Source organism: Juglans regia, chromosome 13 (assembly GCF_001411555.2).
Source record: "Juglans regia cultivar Chandler chromosome 13, Walnut 2.0, whole genome shotgun sequence".
NCBI classification, from domain to species: Eukaryota; Viridiplantae; Streptophyta; class Magnoliopsida; order Fagales; family Juglandaceae; genus Juglans; species Juglans regia.
In genome coordinates, this window is record NC_049913.1 from 39,481,194 (window position 1) to 39,499,735 (window position 18,542).

General features: G+C 36.4%; 2 protein-coding genes and 1 non-coding gene across 3 annotated transcripts; all 3 read left to right on the top strand.

The window, feature by feature from the left end:
• The first annotated feature begins 1,396 nt into the window (after window positions 1-1,396).
• On the top strand, window positions 1,397-5,595 carry LOC108982687 (protein DETOXIFICATION 35). The gene is made up of 7 exons (XM_018954125.2): window positions 1,397-1,875; window positions 2,334-2,959; window positions 3,407-3,463; window positions 4,193-4,431; window positions 4,528-4,646; window positions 4,820-4,906; window positions 5,232-5,595. Exons 1-7 carry the CDS (start codon window positions 1,633-1,635, stop codon window positions 5,307-5,309), a joined length of 1,449 nt encoding a protein of 482 aa, XP_018809670.1. The 5' UTR covers window positions 1,397-1,632; the 3' UTR covers window positions 5,310-5,595.
• Window positions 5,596-10,315: 4,720 nt separating this feature from the next.
• LOC108982676 (protein SRC2 homolog) lies at window positions 10,316-11,631 on the top strand. Its single transcript, XM_018954117.2, has one exon. The coding sequence runs from the start codon at window positions 10,433-10,435 to the stop codon at window positions 11,354-11,356; it is 924 nt and encodes a 307-aa protein (XP_018809662.1). The 5' UTR covers window positions 10,316-10,432; the 3' UTR covers window positions 11,357-11,631.
• A 1,927-nt stretch (window positions 11,632-13,558) lies between these two features.
• Window positions 13,559-13,651, top strand: LOC118344409. Its single transcript, XR_004798180.1, has one exon. It is a non-coding gene; the product is annotated as a small nucleolar RNA snoR69Y (small nucleolar RNA).
• The last annotated feature ends 4,891 nt before the right edge of the window (window positions 13,652-18,542 follow it).

The following is an 18,542-nucleotide window of genomic DNA, read 5'->3' on the forward strand; positions in this document are numbered from 1 at the left end:
ATGTGATTCTGATGCGACACGTGCTAATGTTAGCACAAAAAAAATAAAAAACTTAAAAAATAAAAATAATTATAAAATGATCAAATATTTTAAAGATTTATTAAGATTCCTTATATATTATGCTTGAAAGGACGAGGGCTAAATGCCTTCTAGTCAAATTCAATTGTATGATCCGATATGTTGTTACGGAAGCTTACATTTATATAAATCCCCCCTATACTTAAAACTAGCTATAAACGGATGAACATGAATGAGCAGTGAACGTGTTTTACGCTTTTCTTCTTCCCCTTACGTTCTTCTCTGCATCCTTATAGCAAAATCACTTCAAAATCACCATACAAATCACAAATCAACAAATCCCGTAAAGAAAGAGGGCATGAGAGAAGCTGGGGTTTTGGCTGGAGGAAAGGAGGAAGTGGAGGGGTCGTCGGCGAAGGACGAGGTTGCTGCTGGTGGTGTGGTGGCGTAGGAGTGGCTAACGGCGGCGCTACGAGGAGAAACCCGTGTGTGTAGAAGGGCTGCGTGCGTGGGGCTAGGGAGGAGCTACAGGTGGTGGGTTCCATGGAAGTGGTCCATGGCATGAGGGGAACTCGGTGGTGGTGCTTGGTGGAGCTAGGGCTGAGCCGCGGTGGCGCAAGGGTGGAGAACCCGTGCGTCGAGACCAATTTTGAGTTGCTCGCGTGCGGCTGAGGGAGGAGCTGCCAAGGGGCTTCGACGGTGGGGTTTGCTCACCGGCGTGAGAGGAAGCTAGTGAGGTGGTCGGTTACGCCGCAGGGTCGCGCACGGTGACGTTGGGCTGCTTGAGGGAGGAGATCAGGTGAGAGAGAGGGAAGACGTGCGGGGAAGGAGAGAGAGGGAGAAAGGGAAAGTGAAGGGAAAAAGTTGGGTTTAGGGTTTTAAATCCCAACTCTTCATCTTGAATATCTAGATTTAATCTAACGGTAGAGATTTAAGTGTTGATTTAAACTAACATAAAATAGATAATTAAGATATAAATATTATATCATACACTTAAAATCAACTTTAATTTATAAAATATTAATCTTTCATAATTAAATAAATGATGAAGTTTTGTTAAATATTTTTAAAAGAATAAAATTATCTAATAAATTTGAATTTCATAATAAATCATAAACATAAATGAACAGTAATTTTACTCTTATGCATTAGACTATTTTCAATATTTAGAGTCACAATTTATTTTTTCCTTCAAGTAGGCAGATGTGGCTAAATATGCTTATGTGTGTGTGTGTATATATATATATATCTTTAAAAGGACTTAGCATATATATATTAGATAATAATAGATATAGTTTTAAAATGTAGTGTCCTGTATTCTTTAAGAAATTCGAAAGTGTTGAAAGGTATGTATATTTCAGAAGATCAAGCAAAGCTGATCATCATGCAAAGAAAATGAGAAGTCACCAAAACAATTAGGAGAGAAGGGGTAACCAAAGAATTAAGATGTGCACAAAATCATGATCTGCCCCATGAATTGCGTAACTACTATTCAACTTCGTCTACTTCGCCCAGTTTCCAAATCAAAACCAAAGCCATACCAACATCTCGTTTCTTTTAAGACGCCACAGTCCAGAAACTGGCTCCATCGCTAACTCCAACACAACCTGCTATATGGACACGCCATTGATCGACGGCGACTACCCGCCTGTGAGAAGCGTGGGGGAGGCGAGACGGGTCTTGTGGAAAGAGACGTCCAAGTTATGGAAGATAGCGGGGCCCATTGCCTTCAACATTCTGTGCCTCTACGGGACCAACTCGGTCACCAACATCTTCGTCGGCCACATCGGGGAAGTGGAGCTCTCTGCCGTCGCTATCGCTCTCTCTGTCATCGGCACCTTCTCTTTCGGCTTCATGGTACAGGGCTCTCTATCATATGATCTCATCATGTGCTATATGTTCTTGTTCATATCAATTTGAGATTAGGAGGGCTTGAGTCAGTTTCCAAGTTGGATCTTGTTTTAATTTTCTCGTAATTTCTCTGACATGAACCAGCGGATAACAATGCGAAGTTTTTTTTTTTTTCTCTTTGGAAACAATGCAAAGTTGTTGATGACGGAACTGGTTTCCATTATGGGTTACTTCTTTTCTGGTGGTTGTTTCAAGATTAGGGAAATTCAAGCTATTGCTGGAATATGAGTTTTATAAGCAAGTCATGGGTGTACAATTTCTTACTTATCCGGAATATAGTATATGTATAAATACATACATACATACACATACATGTATCCGACACATCCATTCATCGCAACTCATATCTCATTGATCAACAATATTGATGTGGCTTTTATTGTTTGTCCCAAAATTGTGTGTAGCTTGGTATGGGGAGTGCCCTCGAGACGCTTTGTGGTCAAGCTTTTGGTGCTGGACAAATCTACTTGCTCGGTATTTACATGCAACGATCTTGGATTATCCTCTGGGTTTCCTGTATCGCTATCTTGCCGATTTACGTCTTTGCTACCCCGATTCTAAAGTTCCTAGGACAAGAAGATGACATAGCTGATCTTGCTGGAAAATTCACTGTTTTAATCATTCCCCAGTTATTCTCATTTGCCTTCAATTTCCCAACGCAGAAGTTCCTTCAGGCCCAGAGCAAGGTTAGTGTGCTTGCATGGATCGGGTTCGTGGCTCTAATAATACACGTGGGGATGCTTGGTCTTTTCATATATGTATTCGGTTGGGGGGTTACTGGTGCAGCCATTGCACTTGACATCACAGGTTGGGAGATCGCCGTGGCTCAGGTTGTCTATGTTGTATTTTGGTGCAACGAAGGGTGGAATGGATTGTCTTGGTTGGCTTTCAAAGACATTTGGGCCTTTGTTAGGCTCTCACTTGCATCGGCAGTGATGCTTTGCCTAGAAATTTGGTATATGATGAGCATAATAATTCTAACTGGTCACCTTGATAATGCTGTGATTGCTGTCGGTTCCCTCTCTATTTGGTAAGACCACAACAAACACTTGCTTTTGGTATCGAATTACAAATAATATCGCTAAACACCTATATGCAGCTTCATAGCAAAATTGCTTGTTCTGTTTTCCGAAGGATCTTCAATCTCATCATGGATAGTTATATTATTTTAAATCATGAACGAACTTATAAAGAAAAACACCTTATTCGAAATCATGGGCTTATCCAATCATGAAAGGCCACATGACATGAGTGTTTATTGTCTGTTGATCATGTGGTAAGAAAAGGGAGGTTTAAACAAGTTTAATCTTTTTTTGATCAATTAAAGAAGTTATTCTACCATGTACTTCTCTGGAATTGGTGCATAGGCTAACATTATCCTGGATCAAATACTGATCGTTGATAGCCTGAATAGTTAAGAACATGCACCTCTAAATATGTTCCTTAATTGTACTCATCATTATATTTCGTATTCCAGCATGAATTTCAACGGGTGGGAAGCCATGCTGTTCATTGGAATAAATGCAGCTATAAGGTATTTTGCTGAAACTCTGAATTCTTTTTAGGGAAAATACACTTTTTTTGTTTTGCTTTTCACACCAAACTATAAAAACTAAAACATTTAACTCTGTAAGTATAAAAAAACTAACAAAGAATATCCAATCTAATTATATCCCTTAATTAGATGAATGAAAATATGTGATGCAACACAATTTTGATAATTAGATCTTAACGGAGGGTACACATTGCAACTTTTTTTTATAGTTAAAGTGTGTAATATATCAGTTTTAGTAAATTTGAGGGTGCGAAGTGTATATTTTTCTCTTCTTTTAGTATCATTTTTCGGTAAGTTACACTTAAAACACCTAATTAGGCATGGGTTACCATAAAATAAGTAATAATTGAGGAACACTATGATGTTGTATAATGTATTTCTGTTGAATCGCTTATTGATAATGTGAGGATTCTATTAATAAATTCAGAGAATCATGGCAACGTGGCCAAAAAAGTTGCTTACTGAGATAGAGATGGTAGAACACTATTGAGTTTTGTACTGTGTTTTGTGGAAAGTTTGTACTTGTTGTGTAGGTTGACGTACAAATTACGTGGATCACTAGCATCTTGTAAAGTATGTGTTTGTGCTTGGTCTCTTTAAGTTTCTGTTTTCATTATTTCATGTACTATCGAAATAGGTACTGGCATCTGCTCTATGTTCGATTCGTTGCTACTCCATAGCTGATTCTCTTTTCTTCCCGATTTGCAGTGTTCGAGTTTCCAATGAACTTGGATTGGGACATCCAAGAGCTGCAAAATACTCTGTTTATGTGACAATACTTCAGTCTCTACTCATCGGGATTTTTTTCATGGTCGTTATCCTGATAACTAAAGATTATTTTGCCGTCATTTTCACAAGCAGTGAAGATTTACAAAGAGCTGTCTCTCGTTTGGCATTCCTTCTTGGCGTGACCATGGTTCTTAACAGTGTTCAACCTGTAATTTCAGGTCTCATATTATTTGGCTTCTTCTTCTTTATCTATGTTGTATAATATATGCTTCTCACTTCCGCCCCCTTCAATTTATTTTGAATCATTCTTGCAGGCGTTGCTGTTGGAGGTGGTTGGCAGGCATTGGTGGCTTATATCAACTTGGGTAGTTATTATGTTTTTGGGCTTCCACTTGGATTCCTTCTCGGTTACACAGCAAACTTGGGAGTGATGGTAAAAATTTTCAATTCCGCCTGCATGCGATACTAATTAGGAATTTTTCATTGTTAAAGCTTTGGTGTCAATGCTGCCTCAATCTAAACTTCATCAATGTCTCTTGAAGAAAATGAGGGCCTTATTGCTTTCTCTCCTACTAGTCTCACCACTACTCATTTTCACTATTGTAGGGACTTTGGGGCGGCATGATATGCGGAACTGCTCTACAGACTTTGCTACTCTTGCTTGTACTGTATAAAACTAACTGGAACAAGGAGGTAACGGAAATTTCTTAACCTTTAGTCATTTGAGCTTTAGTTACGCTTGCTTAGTGGTAAGGGTTTCATTGCAGATTCTACCTCTCGCAGTTGTGTTATCTTAGCAACTTTTTTGATGGTTTTGAACTTCTAATAACTGACGTGGACGTTTAATTATGGGAATTTATATAAACTAAAAAACAAAGTACAAAATTCCAAAAGGTGGGAGACATTTAGATAGTGCTGATTCTCTTGGGTCCACACACACACACACACTTAAGACACCATTACTCTTGCTTATAGAGAGTTTTAAAAGTAGAGAGTGGTGATAGTAAATCACTTGCAGGTTGAACAAACCACGGAACGCATGCAGAAGTGGGGTGGCCAAGATATCAAAACCGACATGATACCTGATAATGTTTGAAGTTGCTTATTATATGTAAAATTGTCTGCTCATTACTCCCGAAATATTTTTGGGTGCCTCAAGTGACCCCAAAATTCCATGCCATTCATGTTGTTCAGGTCGTCACTTTAGCATTGCATTATCCTACTATGGCTTTCATGATATGAGCCGCAATTTTGAGCTCTAGTTAGAAGTACATATCATCCATCATATTCCGGTTAGGAGTTTGACATTTTACCTCATGGTTTTGAATAATATCCTCCTTTTAATTAAGCTCGAAATTAAATTCCATAATAGTAAACCGAAACGAACAAAGAGACATGGTACGGTACTCTCTCTCTCTCTCTCTCAACTATACATTAATTCTAATATCAATAAGAACTATAATCATATGGAAGTATTTTTTAGAAGAGAAAATATATTTACAACTGTGAATTATACAACTATCTTGAAATTACTTTGAAAAAAATGAATAAAGTATGAGATTCATATAAAAAAAATTAATTTTTTAATAATAGATCTTATTCTTTTTTAAAACAATCACGCGATATTTCTATAGACTTGTAGAAACAATCACGCGATGTTTCCATTTAACAGTTTCTGAAGCAAGAACAGATTGATTGACTGAATTTTCGTACTCGTATATAAACTTTTCAAGGTATTTGGTTTCCTACTGAGGTTCATTGTTTCAGAAATTCAAAAATAAGATTAACCAAGTAATAAAACTCTAAATACCTGATTTTGAATGATTTGTTGGTGTCAGCGAGACTTGCACTTTTTTTTTTTTTTTTATGTCGGGCAAGAGGATTGCTGTAATCATAAAAGAATTACGTAAAAGTAATATTATAAATTAATATTTCATGTAATTTGTCAGATTTATTTTATAATAAAAATAATTTTACAATCTGACAAACCTTATCAAGTCACATCTATTTGTAAAATTATTTTTGTATAATCACTTTGTAATTAGAGTATTTCTCGTTGGATAAATATAATCCAAGAGTGATGTTAGGCTGCCGCGTGCCGTCTAGGCTAAATTTATCTTCTTATTTTTTTTTTAAATTTTTTTTATCATTTTAAAATATTTTTAAAAAATATATAAAAAAAAATATGAATACACTAATAATTATTTCCTTAATCAATAAGTAAAATAAAAATATTAAAAAAAATTAAATCTTTAAGCGGTCAAAATAAGTGGACTAGATAAAAGGATACAGTAGCATTATTCATAATCCAATTGTAATCACGGTACGTTTCCATATTTTAAAAAGATGCGCAGGCCAAATGCTGCACAATGGACCAAATTATGGCTACTCCCTCTGCAAAAACTAAATTACTATAAAGTTTAATGAATTGAGATTTCACGACTTGTTTTAATGAATTACTATAAAGTTTAAATACTTTACTAAATTATATATTGAAAGTGAAATTATGTTATTAGTATTTAAATAATTTAAGATATCAACATTCATTTTTGTATTAAACAGAATATTTATTTAATTATTTTTTACAGTATGAATTTAATTAAGTGGGATATTAGGACACGTTTTTCTAGATAGATTTAGTGGCATTTAATACTTCTAATAGATGATGAGTTACGAAATAAAATTCAAGAAGTAGTGCAATGAGATAAGTAGCTTAATCATAAATTAAGATTAGCACATGGTCAAATTATTATTATTAAAGCAAATTCTTGATAGTCACGTTTTATGTATCACGCATGTCATAATATATACAAACATGTCATCTAGCATAGTGAACGATCATGTCATTCTACATCATGTTCAGATTCAACACTTTATAGTTATTTACATTAGTATGTATGTCTTGCATCTCACGTCGTATAAGATACGTAAGCTATTTTAAGGAAAAATCTTATTGTAAGCAAGTTTTGTGCACTAATTCGTACACCAATATTGATATATAATACATATGTTTAACGAAACGATGTGAATTAAAGATGAAAATAATTTTTATCATATAGGAGATTTTCTTCTTCTCTCAAAATTTTTTTTTCATTTTTTTTAAATAAAAAAAATTATCGGTACGCGATATGATGCACGAACTTGCTTGTATCTAGCAAAACCCCTATTTTAAATTCAAGTGCAAAGATAAGATCATATCAATTTAATCAGACGATCATTCATATGTATGGTATCAATGCAGTTTCAGGGTGAATATGCAAGCCACATACTCAAGCGTGGTCTATCGTAGCATGCCAGAATACTACCTCAGCAATTCTCCTTGTTGCAGCGGGATGTGGGGCTGCTGCACAACCTTGTACACAGAGTTAAGTGTGTTGGTCATTCAAATCATTTAGTTAAGGGAGAAAAGTCAATTAATTTAGATAGTTCAAGACACGCTATGTATAGCATAAATATCAGTATAATCAATCATGATTTTAAACTCTCAGTATGAAAAATTTTATGAAAATTTTACGTTTATTATGTTTACGTTATGATGAGTTTATTATCGAGTCGAAAACTCATTTTAGTTTTATTTCATATTTTTAACCATCCAGGTGAGGATGATGATCGATATGAGTAGGAGGGTTAGGCTTAGTTAGAGCAATTCGATTTAGTTCCAAATTTTATTTAATTATTTAATTAGTTTGATTTATTAAATTATGAAATTTTTTGTCTGGTTACATGTACGTAAACACGTGACATTACTAACCCTAGGAAAGGGTGTTCACATCACCTCCAAAATACACGGTCAACTTTGCTTGGAAAACCATAGAAACAACCGTCACAGACAAAGCTAGCATTGTAAGTGAATGGGTTCCGGAAATGCTTTCAGTATGTAGCGGAAAAGTCGTGGTTGTGGGAGGTCGCATCTGATACGAAAATATCAGATTTACATTAAACTTAATAATCTAACTTATATATTAACATAAAAGATAACGTTCTAAAAGATGACTTAATAGTTTCTATGAAATAAATAAATTTTAAATATTTTGTTACAAATATAATAATAGATAAATATTATTTTAAGAAATATTATCGTAAAAAATTTGAAACATATATTAAAATGTTGTATTTTTAAAATTTTATTTCTACATATATATTGCAAATTATCGAGATCTAATTTTATATATAATTATTTATATACTAATATAAAAGATAACGTTCTGAAAGATGACTTAATAGTTTCTATGAAGTAAATAAATTCAAAATATTTTGTTACAAATATAATAATGGATAAATATTATTTTAAGAAATATTATTGTAAAAAATCTGAAACATATATTAAAATATTGTATTTTTAGAATTTTATTTCTACATGTATATTACAAATTATCGAGATCTAATTTTATATATAGTTATTATTTTATATATAGTTATTTATATACTAATATAAAAGATAAAGTTCTAAAAGATGACTTAATAGTTTTGAAGTAAATAAATTCTAAATATTTTGTTACAAATATAATAATGGATAAATATTATTTTAAGAAATATTATCATAAAAAATCTGAAACATATATTAAAATGTTGTATTTTTAGAATTTTATTTCTACATGCATATTGCAAATTATCGAGATCTAATTTTATATATAATTATATTTTTATGATTTTTGAATCTCAAAGACTCAATGTATCACACACTAAAAAAATTGATACGCTTAAAAAAAAAGAAATTATATTTACAGTCATGAGTGCTTAAGTGTCGTGTAATTATTTTAAAACAATAAATAATTATGAGATTCACATAAAAAATAATTTTTTAATAATAAATTTTATTTTTTTTCAAAATAACTATATCTCGTTTGTTTATTTCACAATTACATATAAGATTACTTTTAAAAAAGAAAAACTGTCGGTTCTGCCATTGTCCCAATCCCATAGAACGAATATGGGCTTGGATGTAGCAAAAGTGCCTATATCAGGGAGCTGGCAAAGAGAAAATGGCCAGGCCGGTTTAGAAGGCCTGGGCTGAAGGATCTGATCTGGCTTTGGAAGTTGTGGGTCTTTATATGAGGAAGCCCAAGCATGTGTGCACGAGTCAGCACGACTAACTGAGTAACTGGGAGGCAAGGCTGCTCACCGAAAGTCAAGTTGAATACACATGCATCGATGCCTATATATGACTCTTGGAAAATACTAATACGTGGTATGAGTTTGTCTTCTTATTTTGATCATTTATATATGTATTTAATTTTTTTTAATTTTTTTATTTAATGGTTAAGTGATTTTTAGTGTATTAGTATATTTTTATTTTTTAAAAATATTTAAATATGTTTAAAAAATATAAAAAGAAAAAGAAAACATTAAAATGTAAAAATAGTAATAGTGGACACGGCACACTAGCACTACTCTATGCCTCTTATAGGATTGGCCACAAGCTTCTTCTTGAGATCTGACCTTCCTTCCTTAAATCAAACATGCTTTAATTTGTCGTTACACACTCGGTTTTTATATGTCTCTGGTTGTTCACTTGCGCGTTAAAAATTATAATACTACTCCTACTCACGGCCTTGTAAGAAGACTTGGGGCAAACCTCGATCTGTTTAATTTGTATTTATTAAATATATTTATATGTTAGTTGGGGTGTTTTGTTTTCTCCTTCCTATTTAATAAGATGTGGTCTTGGTCATGCTAAATAGCATATAGGTTTTTCAGAACTATCTAGAAGGCATCTGTGAGTTTGTGTAACCTGGGACCAAGGGTATATATAAGACGAGAAAATCGAATGCCAACGAGTTTTTTGCGCGTTTGGTACGTGGGAAATCAATTTTAATAGTGGCAGAAGAAGTAATAAATAAATAAATATGTCCATAAAACTTTCAATAAATAAATAAGCCCAAAAAACGAGCGAATATCAACGCGCGTGGCTCCAAACAGCCCACGAACCGGGTAAATAGCTCCCCCACTCGTTTGCTTACTACTTAAGCCATTCCTAATTTCCTATTACCATTTCAGACACTGACAGCCTAGTTATAATAACCTTATCCTTTTTCTCAAAAAAAAAAAAAAAACCTTATCCTAACTTCTTTGCCCAATTTACCCTGTACCTTTTCAACATATTCCCATCTTGTCCGCTAGCCCTGCCAAGTGTGCCAACTCAGTATCAAGGGCAATTAGAAGAAACTCAGCATTCTCCTTGGGACTTTAAATACAGGATCTGGTTCCCAACTCACCTCAATGCACCCCGACGACATTCGGCCTTCTCCAGAGCATTCATTTTTACAAGACACCACATTCAAACTAATGGCCTCTCCATACGAAGTAGAGATCAAGCTCTCCTCGGCTAGGGACCTCAAGAACGTCAACTGGCGCCATGGCCCCATCAGGCCTTACGCTGTCTTATGGGTTGACCCCAAAAACAAATGCTCCTCCAGGGTCGACGAGGAGGGTGACACCTGCCCCCACTGGGACGAGGCCCTTGTCCTTCCCTTGCCCGGCTCCATCGACGACTACCCAACTCTCTACATCGACATCGACATCGTCCACGCCGGTTCCGAGGAAGAAACCAAGCCTCTCATCGGATCCGCTCGCCTCAAGCTCACGGAGATTCTGGACGACGTCGGCTTCAATGAGCGCGCCCACCGAACCTTACAGCTCAAGCGACCCTCGGGCAGGCCCCACGGCAAGATTGATGTTAACGTAGAAATACGACAGCCACGCTACCGCGCGCCGGACCCCTATCACGCTCCATCTTACGGGGTCCCACCACCATCGGCTTCCAGATCCTACGACTATACTCCTCCGCCACCCTATGGTAGTAACCCATACGCAGCACCACCACACGATCCTTACTATTCAGCTGCACCACCGGGTGGGTACCCCTACAGTGGGTACAACGCGCCAACACCTTACGGGCAACCAAGTTACGGGCAGACACAGTACGGTGGGGAGTACGGCTACGGGCAGGTGGAGGAAAAGAAGAAGGATAGCAAGTTTGGGATGGGGACTGGACTGGCGGTGGGAGCGGTGGCAGGGGTGTTGGGTGGAATCGCAATAGCAGAAGGTGCCGATTACGTGGAGGACAAGATCGCCGACGAGGCCGCCGAGAGGGTGGAGGAGCAGTTGGAGGATGATGCTGGCTACGAGGGGGATGACTTCTAGATGACGGGTGCCTAATTCTGATGTTATTTCCTTTTTTATTTTAAGATTCCAATAAAGCTTTCTTTTGATGGCTAGAAGGAGAGGATGAATATGAACTCCTAAACAAGAACAGAGAAAAAGAAAAAGAAAGGAGTGATGGCGTGCTTGCATATGTCGTATTCAATTTTACTGTAAAACGCGTGGCCAAAAAAATATTGTGCTGAACGTTGAAGATTAATTTGATGTTGGTTTTTGCATGATGCGCTGGCTTGTAAAAGTAAACTGGGTGCTCCGCCTCAAAATAAAACTCGGTGTCCAGCTTGGTAGTTTTATTGATATGAAGAAAATGATAGATACAGCCAATCAATTATCTGTCTATACAAAAAAAAAAAACTACATTCATAATTACAAAGTTAATGACTAATTGCACCTCAAAATAAGGAAATCAAGCTTAATTTCTCTTCTCTAGTCTTTGGAAGCAAATGAATGTTCTGATCATACAAGCAATTCTTAGCAGCAGCAGCCGTTGCCTCTTTTGCAGACTGGTCTGTAATTCCATTTACTTAACCAAATCCATGATGAAAATTGTAAAAGTTAACTTCAATTTGTAACCGAGGGTTGGCGTTAATTATAAGAATAATAGATTCGTAGATATCTCCAAGTACTAAGCCCCTGTCCGAACGTGCTTTCACTGTGACTTCCAGAGTGGGCAAGACGCGGACGTATATGCCATGACTCGTGCTTTGTTTGTACTTGAAGAAGCAATATGCCATGGTGGGGTTGGTCATACGCTTGTCTCGTGGCTCGTGGGGAACCCCCATTGACCAAAAGACGAAGACTGATGCCGAGGATATGCTTCTCTTGATCTTCACGTTGTAGCCAATCAAGTGGTGTTTTTTTTACACAATAATAGGGTCAAGAAAATTAAACCATAAACCAATAATAATAATAACAACAATTATCGTCTAATCGTACTGTAGTGACTGGGAACATACCTTGCTTGGTAGATACGAGTGTTTGCTCTGAAAGGAATCTCAACTCCCATAAATATTCTCACAGTCTCGCATTAGATAATCATAGTATAACTGCGACATCATCTCCCATGCACCGGCTCTCTATAGTATACATTTTCCCTTTGCTACAAAGTCGTGATTACGGAGGTGTCTTAGGAACAAACATGTCACATGTTTGGATAAGGTAATGATGTTGTTGAAATTACCACATGAAACCTCTCAAGTTCCTCCGGTTCCTCCAGACAAGCAAATCACAGAACAAGTACCACATGACACCAGAACGTAGTGGTGGAATATTTTCGATTATAGAGTTGTTACAATGAGCTGTAAAATATATTCTTTTTTTAGTCATTCTTTCTTCTTCTTTTATTCGGTTAAGCATTTGTCTACAAATAGCCGAGCACTTGTACATTCCTGACGTGATAATAGAATCTTCATTTCTTCATCTGCACTCTGTCATTCTGTTATTGCATTGTTCCCTTGCATCTTTTACTTCTTGCATCATTTCCATTAGATGTTGATTTTGGGGGAGAAATGAATAAAGAACTCAAGCAATGGTTGTAGAATCCGTAATGGTTACTCCATTGGGATTGACAATATATATATATATATATATATATATTCTAAATTAACTTCCCCTTGATCTCTTCTCCAATACTTTGAAAAAGATGCCAATTGTAGTCGGTGAAGTATTCCTTGATCCCATAGTAAGGTGTTGGAGAATGAGCTCTGCTACTCGGCCTCATCTTTTATAGAGAAAATCTACTTTAAAGCCGGTCTAACTTCCACTCCACACACCTACTGATGTGGCAGACCCGATCTGTTGTAAAATGGTCGAGTGACTCACTCAGAGACCTAACTCCTGAAATCTCCCCCCCATCGTCTCCATCACTCCCTCCCCATCTCTCTCTCTCCTCTCCAATCTTTGAGCCCTAACTCCTGAAATCGTGATTCGTCTCCATGGCTCGTCTCCATCGCTCCCTCCCCATCTCGGAAATCTAACTCCTGAAATCTCCCATACGCAATCTGCCCATCTCCATCTGCGAACCCCCTCTGTGAAATGAAGTTGTATGTATTTTATTATATTGGGATATGATATAATCCCTCTCTGTACCTACCATTCATTCTGTGATTGAGTATCGTTGTAATCTAATTTATTGCTTGCTAACAATTATGGGACTAATTTTGTATACAAATTTGATGCTGATACATCGGAAGTGATTATAAATGTACAATCCCAGCTCATTATGAGACCTTTTTCAAGGTCTGGGAATGGAATTTTCAACGTTTGTCTGATCCCAATCCTTCTTTTTTAACAAAACGATAGTTGAATGAAGCAGAACGCCGTCACAATCATTTGAAAGAATAAAGTAATATTTTTAATACTAAGTACATTATATTTTCTGATCTCTTTAAGTGTTAAAAGTATATTTCTATTTATTTTTATAGATATAGAGATTATATTTTATAAATAATAAATTCGAAGTTAAAGTTAGATGTGCTTGTATTAGGCGGACCACGGATAGCTCATTTTACAATTTCAAAAACTATGCTAGAATGAAAGGACTATATGCAACCTCCTGTCAAATGCAAGCCAAGGGTCTCTTAATAACTCGCACTAATAGTGTGGTTGAGGCAATCTTCTGTTAAATACAAGTTGAGTGTCTTCATTTACACAATTTGAACGGTTGAGGCAACTTCTTGCCAAACACAAGGTCAAGTGTTTCCTCTTGCATTTTAATGCGGTCGAGATAATCTTTCTATCTATAGAGGTTGCACCTAGTGACTTGCACCTAGTGACCGAATGTTACAACATTCATGCACCACTTGCGTTTACACGATGTTTTAGTAGTTGCTCAAATGCATCATGTGTGTGGAATCTTTTTTCAATAATTCTTGCTCAATGTTTCATTTAGATCACTTATGGCCTCGAGTCAATCATCATGTGTTGTTGATGAGTTGCAAATCGAAACACCAACTTGTTGGTGTGGGTTGAAAGCATCATTGAAGACCTCGCATACTAACAAAAATCCTAGAAGGAAATTTTACGTCTGCCCGAAGTAGAACACGGTAAAGCATATTTTTTTATCATAATTTTGTAGTACTTTTTAATTTGGCATATTTAACAATCTTGGAATTAACAATTTGCATGTTGGGAGAAGAAATGTGTCAATTCTTTATATGGGTAGATATACTTCAATTGGTAGAGGAGAAAATATGCACAAGAGAGAATGCAGCTCGAAAAAGGGAGGACGATTTACTGTTGCGCGAGTATGAAGTTCAGAAAACGAAAGATAAACTTGTTAAGAGAGAGAATGTTCTTTACAAGCAAGAGAAGAAAATTGGAAAGTAGCTCGTAGAGAATAGATGTGCACGAATATTATTATGTATTTATTGGGTGTTATCAATTGTAATAATATTTAGTTGTCTTGGACTATAAATATATTTTGAAGAAGTAAATTATAGATGGATGGTACGGATTAATGTATATTAATTGTACTAATTGTATTAATGTTAATGCCTGTGTTGGAAACCTGTTGTTCCTTAAACTGTTTTACTATATTGCTTTGAGATGACAAATATATTGTTAATCAGGGCTAAATTCACTACCATGAGCATACAAAACATGTGGCATTGGTACATCAGAACACCTAATATAGGTGGCGATATATCACATGATTCCCAAAATCCACAAAAATACAAAACATACCCAAACTACATCACAGTCTTCTAAAAATCCATAAAAATACATAACAATCTTCCAAGATCCATAAAAATACATAACAGTCTTTCAAGATCTATAAAAATACATAACACTCTTCTAAAAATCCATAAGAATACATAAAAGTCTTCCAAGATCCATAAAAAATACATCATAGTCTTCCAAAAATCCATAAAAATACATAACAGTCTTCCAAAATCCATAACAAATACATCACAGTCTACCAATAATCCATAAAAATACATAACAGTCTTCCAAGATCCATAAAAATACATAACACTCTTCCAATGAGAATGGTATGCAATGCTCCTAAATCTTGAAAGCTTGTTTACGGGATATTAAAGAGTTTTCCAGGCAACTTTCAGTTTACATTTAGGTAATTTAGCAAGTGAAAATGGTATGCAATGCTCAAAAGAAAATCAAATACATACCTAGTTATGCTAAATGGGCTATGGTACTGATTGAATTGTAAAATTCAAAGTAAACTAGATGCTGTTTTGAATACAATTTTTCAACCTTAAAACTCCCAAAATAATTAAACTAACAATGTTCAATATAAAATGCTCAACTCAGAGACACTAAGAAAACTAACTAAAACATACGAAAATAGAAAATACAAACAAAATGCAGCAGTAACCAAAAATGTTGTTGGTGCAACCCCATAGATCAGATTCCCTAAGATATAAGATTAAGAAACATCTCAGAAAATCCAACTAAAGAGGACTAAGCAGTAAAATGGATGACCACAACGTAGATGCCGGAAGGCAGACGGCAGAACGCACGGCACACCCAGATGGCACGACAGAAGGCAGACGGCACGACAAAAGACAGACGGCACGCGGACGACGACAGAGGATCGGGAGGAACCGAGCTGGAGAGAGAGAGAGAGAGAGAGAGAGAGAGAGAGAGAGAGAGATTCGAAGGCAAGATGGGTTTTGAGCAGACGGCACCCAGACGATGGCAGACGGCACGTGGACGACAGCAAGAACCGAGCATGAGGGACAAGAATGCAGGAACCGAGTAGGAGAGACCTGAAATTTGAATGCACTGTTTAGAAAGGGAAGATGGGTTTTGAGTAAAACGTCTCATTTTACTGTAGCAATTTAAAAAAAAAAAAAAAGCCACATAGGCAATGTGTGGTGTTAGTTACTGTAGAGGCTTAAGTGTAGAAGCACCCTCTTTTATAACACTCGGGTATATTGCTTGAGTTGGCAAGCCACCTGGATAAGAAAAAAAAAATGGCAGAGGCCAGCTCCTCTGAAGCCAATTTGAAACCTAATCTCAGACGTCACCAACCTCTATTTTGAAACCTAATCTCCTTAGACCTCACCCACTTGAATCCACTAAAGTGGACGTTTGATTTTGTTCACTTGTGATCCGTGTGATTTCGTCCTCGCCCAAAGCTGTGCAAAGTTGTGTGATTCCGTCTAAAGATATCGGCTTTGATTCTGTCCAAAGGTACCGGCTGTGATTCTTTTTATTTTTACATAATCAGAAAGAAGAAATTTATTCTAGCTATTGATCATTTGTTTTCCATTACTTACGTTATCTTAGTAATTTTCTATTAGGGACCTGACGGTGCAAGAAGGGAAGCGGAAGAAGATGAAGACGTGGGTGAAGGGACCTAGGAGATGAGATTCTGCGAAGTAAAGTAAAGAAAGAGTAAAAAAGAAACGGCGTCGTCTAATTTCAGTGAGGAGCAGATGAATAGAGTTGAATAAAACGGATTGTTTAAGAGTATGTTGAGTTTGTTGTTTAGTTAAGGTTACATTACACACCGTTTAATTAAGCTATAGTCTGTTGTTTAGTGGAGTAAATGTAATACGCATCATTTGGGACTAAAGACATCAAACGAGGCGTTTTGACAACTATGATTTTCTTTTAGCATTATGTTGGTTAGTTTATCATTGTCACATGAGAGTTTGTTACGAGGAGGCATCATCCTTAAAGGGAGGAAGGTGTTGAAAGAAGAATATATGGAATTTGCTAACCCTGAATCTGTAAGGAGTTTGGGTTTCCCTCGAAGAACCCTTATCAATACATTTGTGGCTTATTTGAGCAGTTCATCAAACACTTTTCATCCCTGCATTTTATTTCATTACAACATCCTTCTTCTACATTTCCTAACACTCGCTGGTTACATTTATCCATTACAAGAGAACTCTAACAATTGGTATCAGTATCCACTGATCCTATGGAAGACAATACAAGATCCAAGTATCAACAACAAGAGACCTTTCAACAGCAACTAATTGAAGTTCAACAGCAAAATGCACACACAAAACAAACTATACAAGACTTGATGGCTAATATAGAGACACTAAATGACATGATGTGTACCCTCATCATGTCCCAAACTCAACAATAGCATCAACAACAAAATCAACAGCAACGTGAGCCTCATTATGATCATTGATGACCAGGAGCCACCAGATCCAAGGAGGGAGAATTTCAGGGGTGTTAGATTGGAGTTTCCTCATTTCCATGGAGACAACCTAGCTGCTTGGGTCTTCAAGGCAAACCGGTACTTTGAATTCCATCAGACTCCTATGCCCCAATGCGTGCTCATGGCCTTATATCACATGGACGTGGAGGCTCTTGTGTGGTACCAATAATCTTTGGATAGGTCCATTTCCGTGACTGAGATGCCTTCACCAGATCAACTCGATTAAAACAGACTAGCTCCATCGCTGCCTATAAGGCATAGTTAGAGGCCCTTTTCCAATCGATTGTGAGGACTTTCCGATATGCACAAGCTGAGTTGCTTCTTCAGTGGGTTAAAAGATAAAATCTGCCTTCCCATTAGAATGTTCAATCCTATTAGATTGAATGAAGCATATGGGTTAGCCAATACAAGAGAAATACCTCTTCAGTAAAAAAAAAATAAAATAAAAAAAATAAAAAATAAAAAATCACGTAAGCTTATAATAGAGAAGACTAGTGAAGTAGTTGGGGGTTTTTCCCGAGGATCCTTCTCAGGAAGCAGTAGCAGTAAATGGCCTAAACCCATGGGCACCACTAGAGATAGTTATCCTCGGCCCAAATAGATGAGAAATGCAAGAAGAGACTGTGCTAGAAGTAGAGCCCAACACATAACTGCAAAAATTCAAGGATTTATTTTTTACAAGCTAATGAAGAAGAGTTAGTGGAGGAAGGACGCAACCAACCTAATGATCATGTAGAAAAGGTTTAGGAAAACAAGGCTGGAGATAAGGTGGAGGAACCTGAGATTTCCTTGGTTGCAATTTTTTGAACTCCCAGAGTTAGAACAATGAGGCTGGTGGGCAACATTAAGGGGGAGCAATTAGTGATTTATGTGGATTCAAACAGCTAACATAATTTCATAAACTCAACTTTGATTCCAAAATTGAAGCTGCCAGTAGATCCTTCTATGACCTTAAAAGTTAAGATAGCTAATGGTCAATGCTTAATGAGTGGAGTGTGCAATGCAATAAATTTGAAGGTGCAAGGC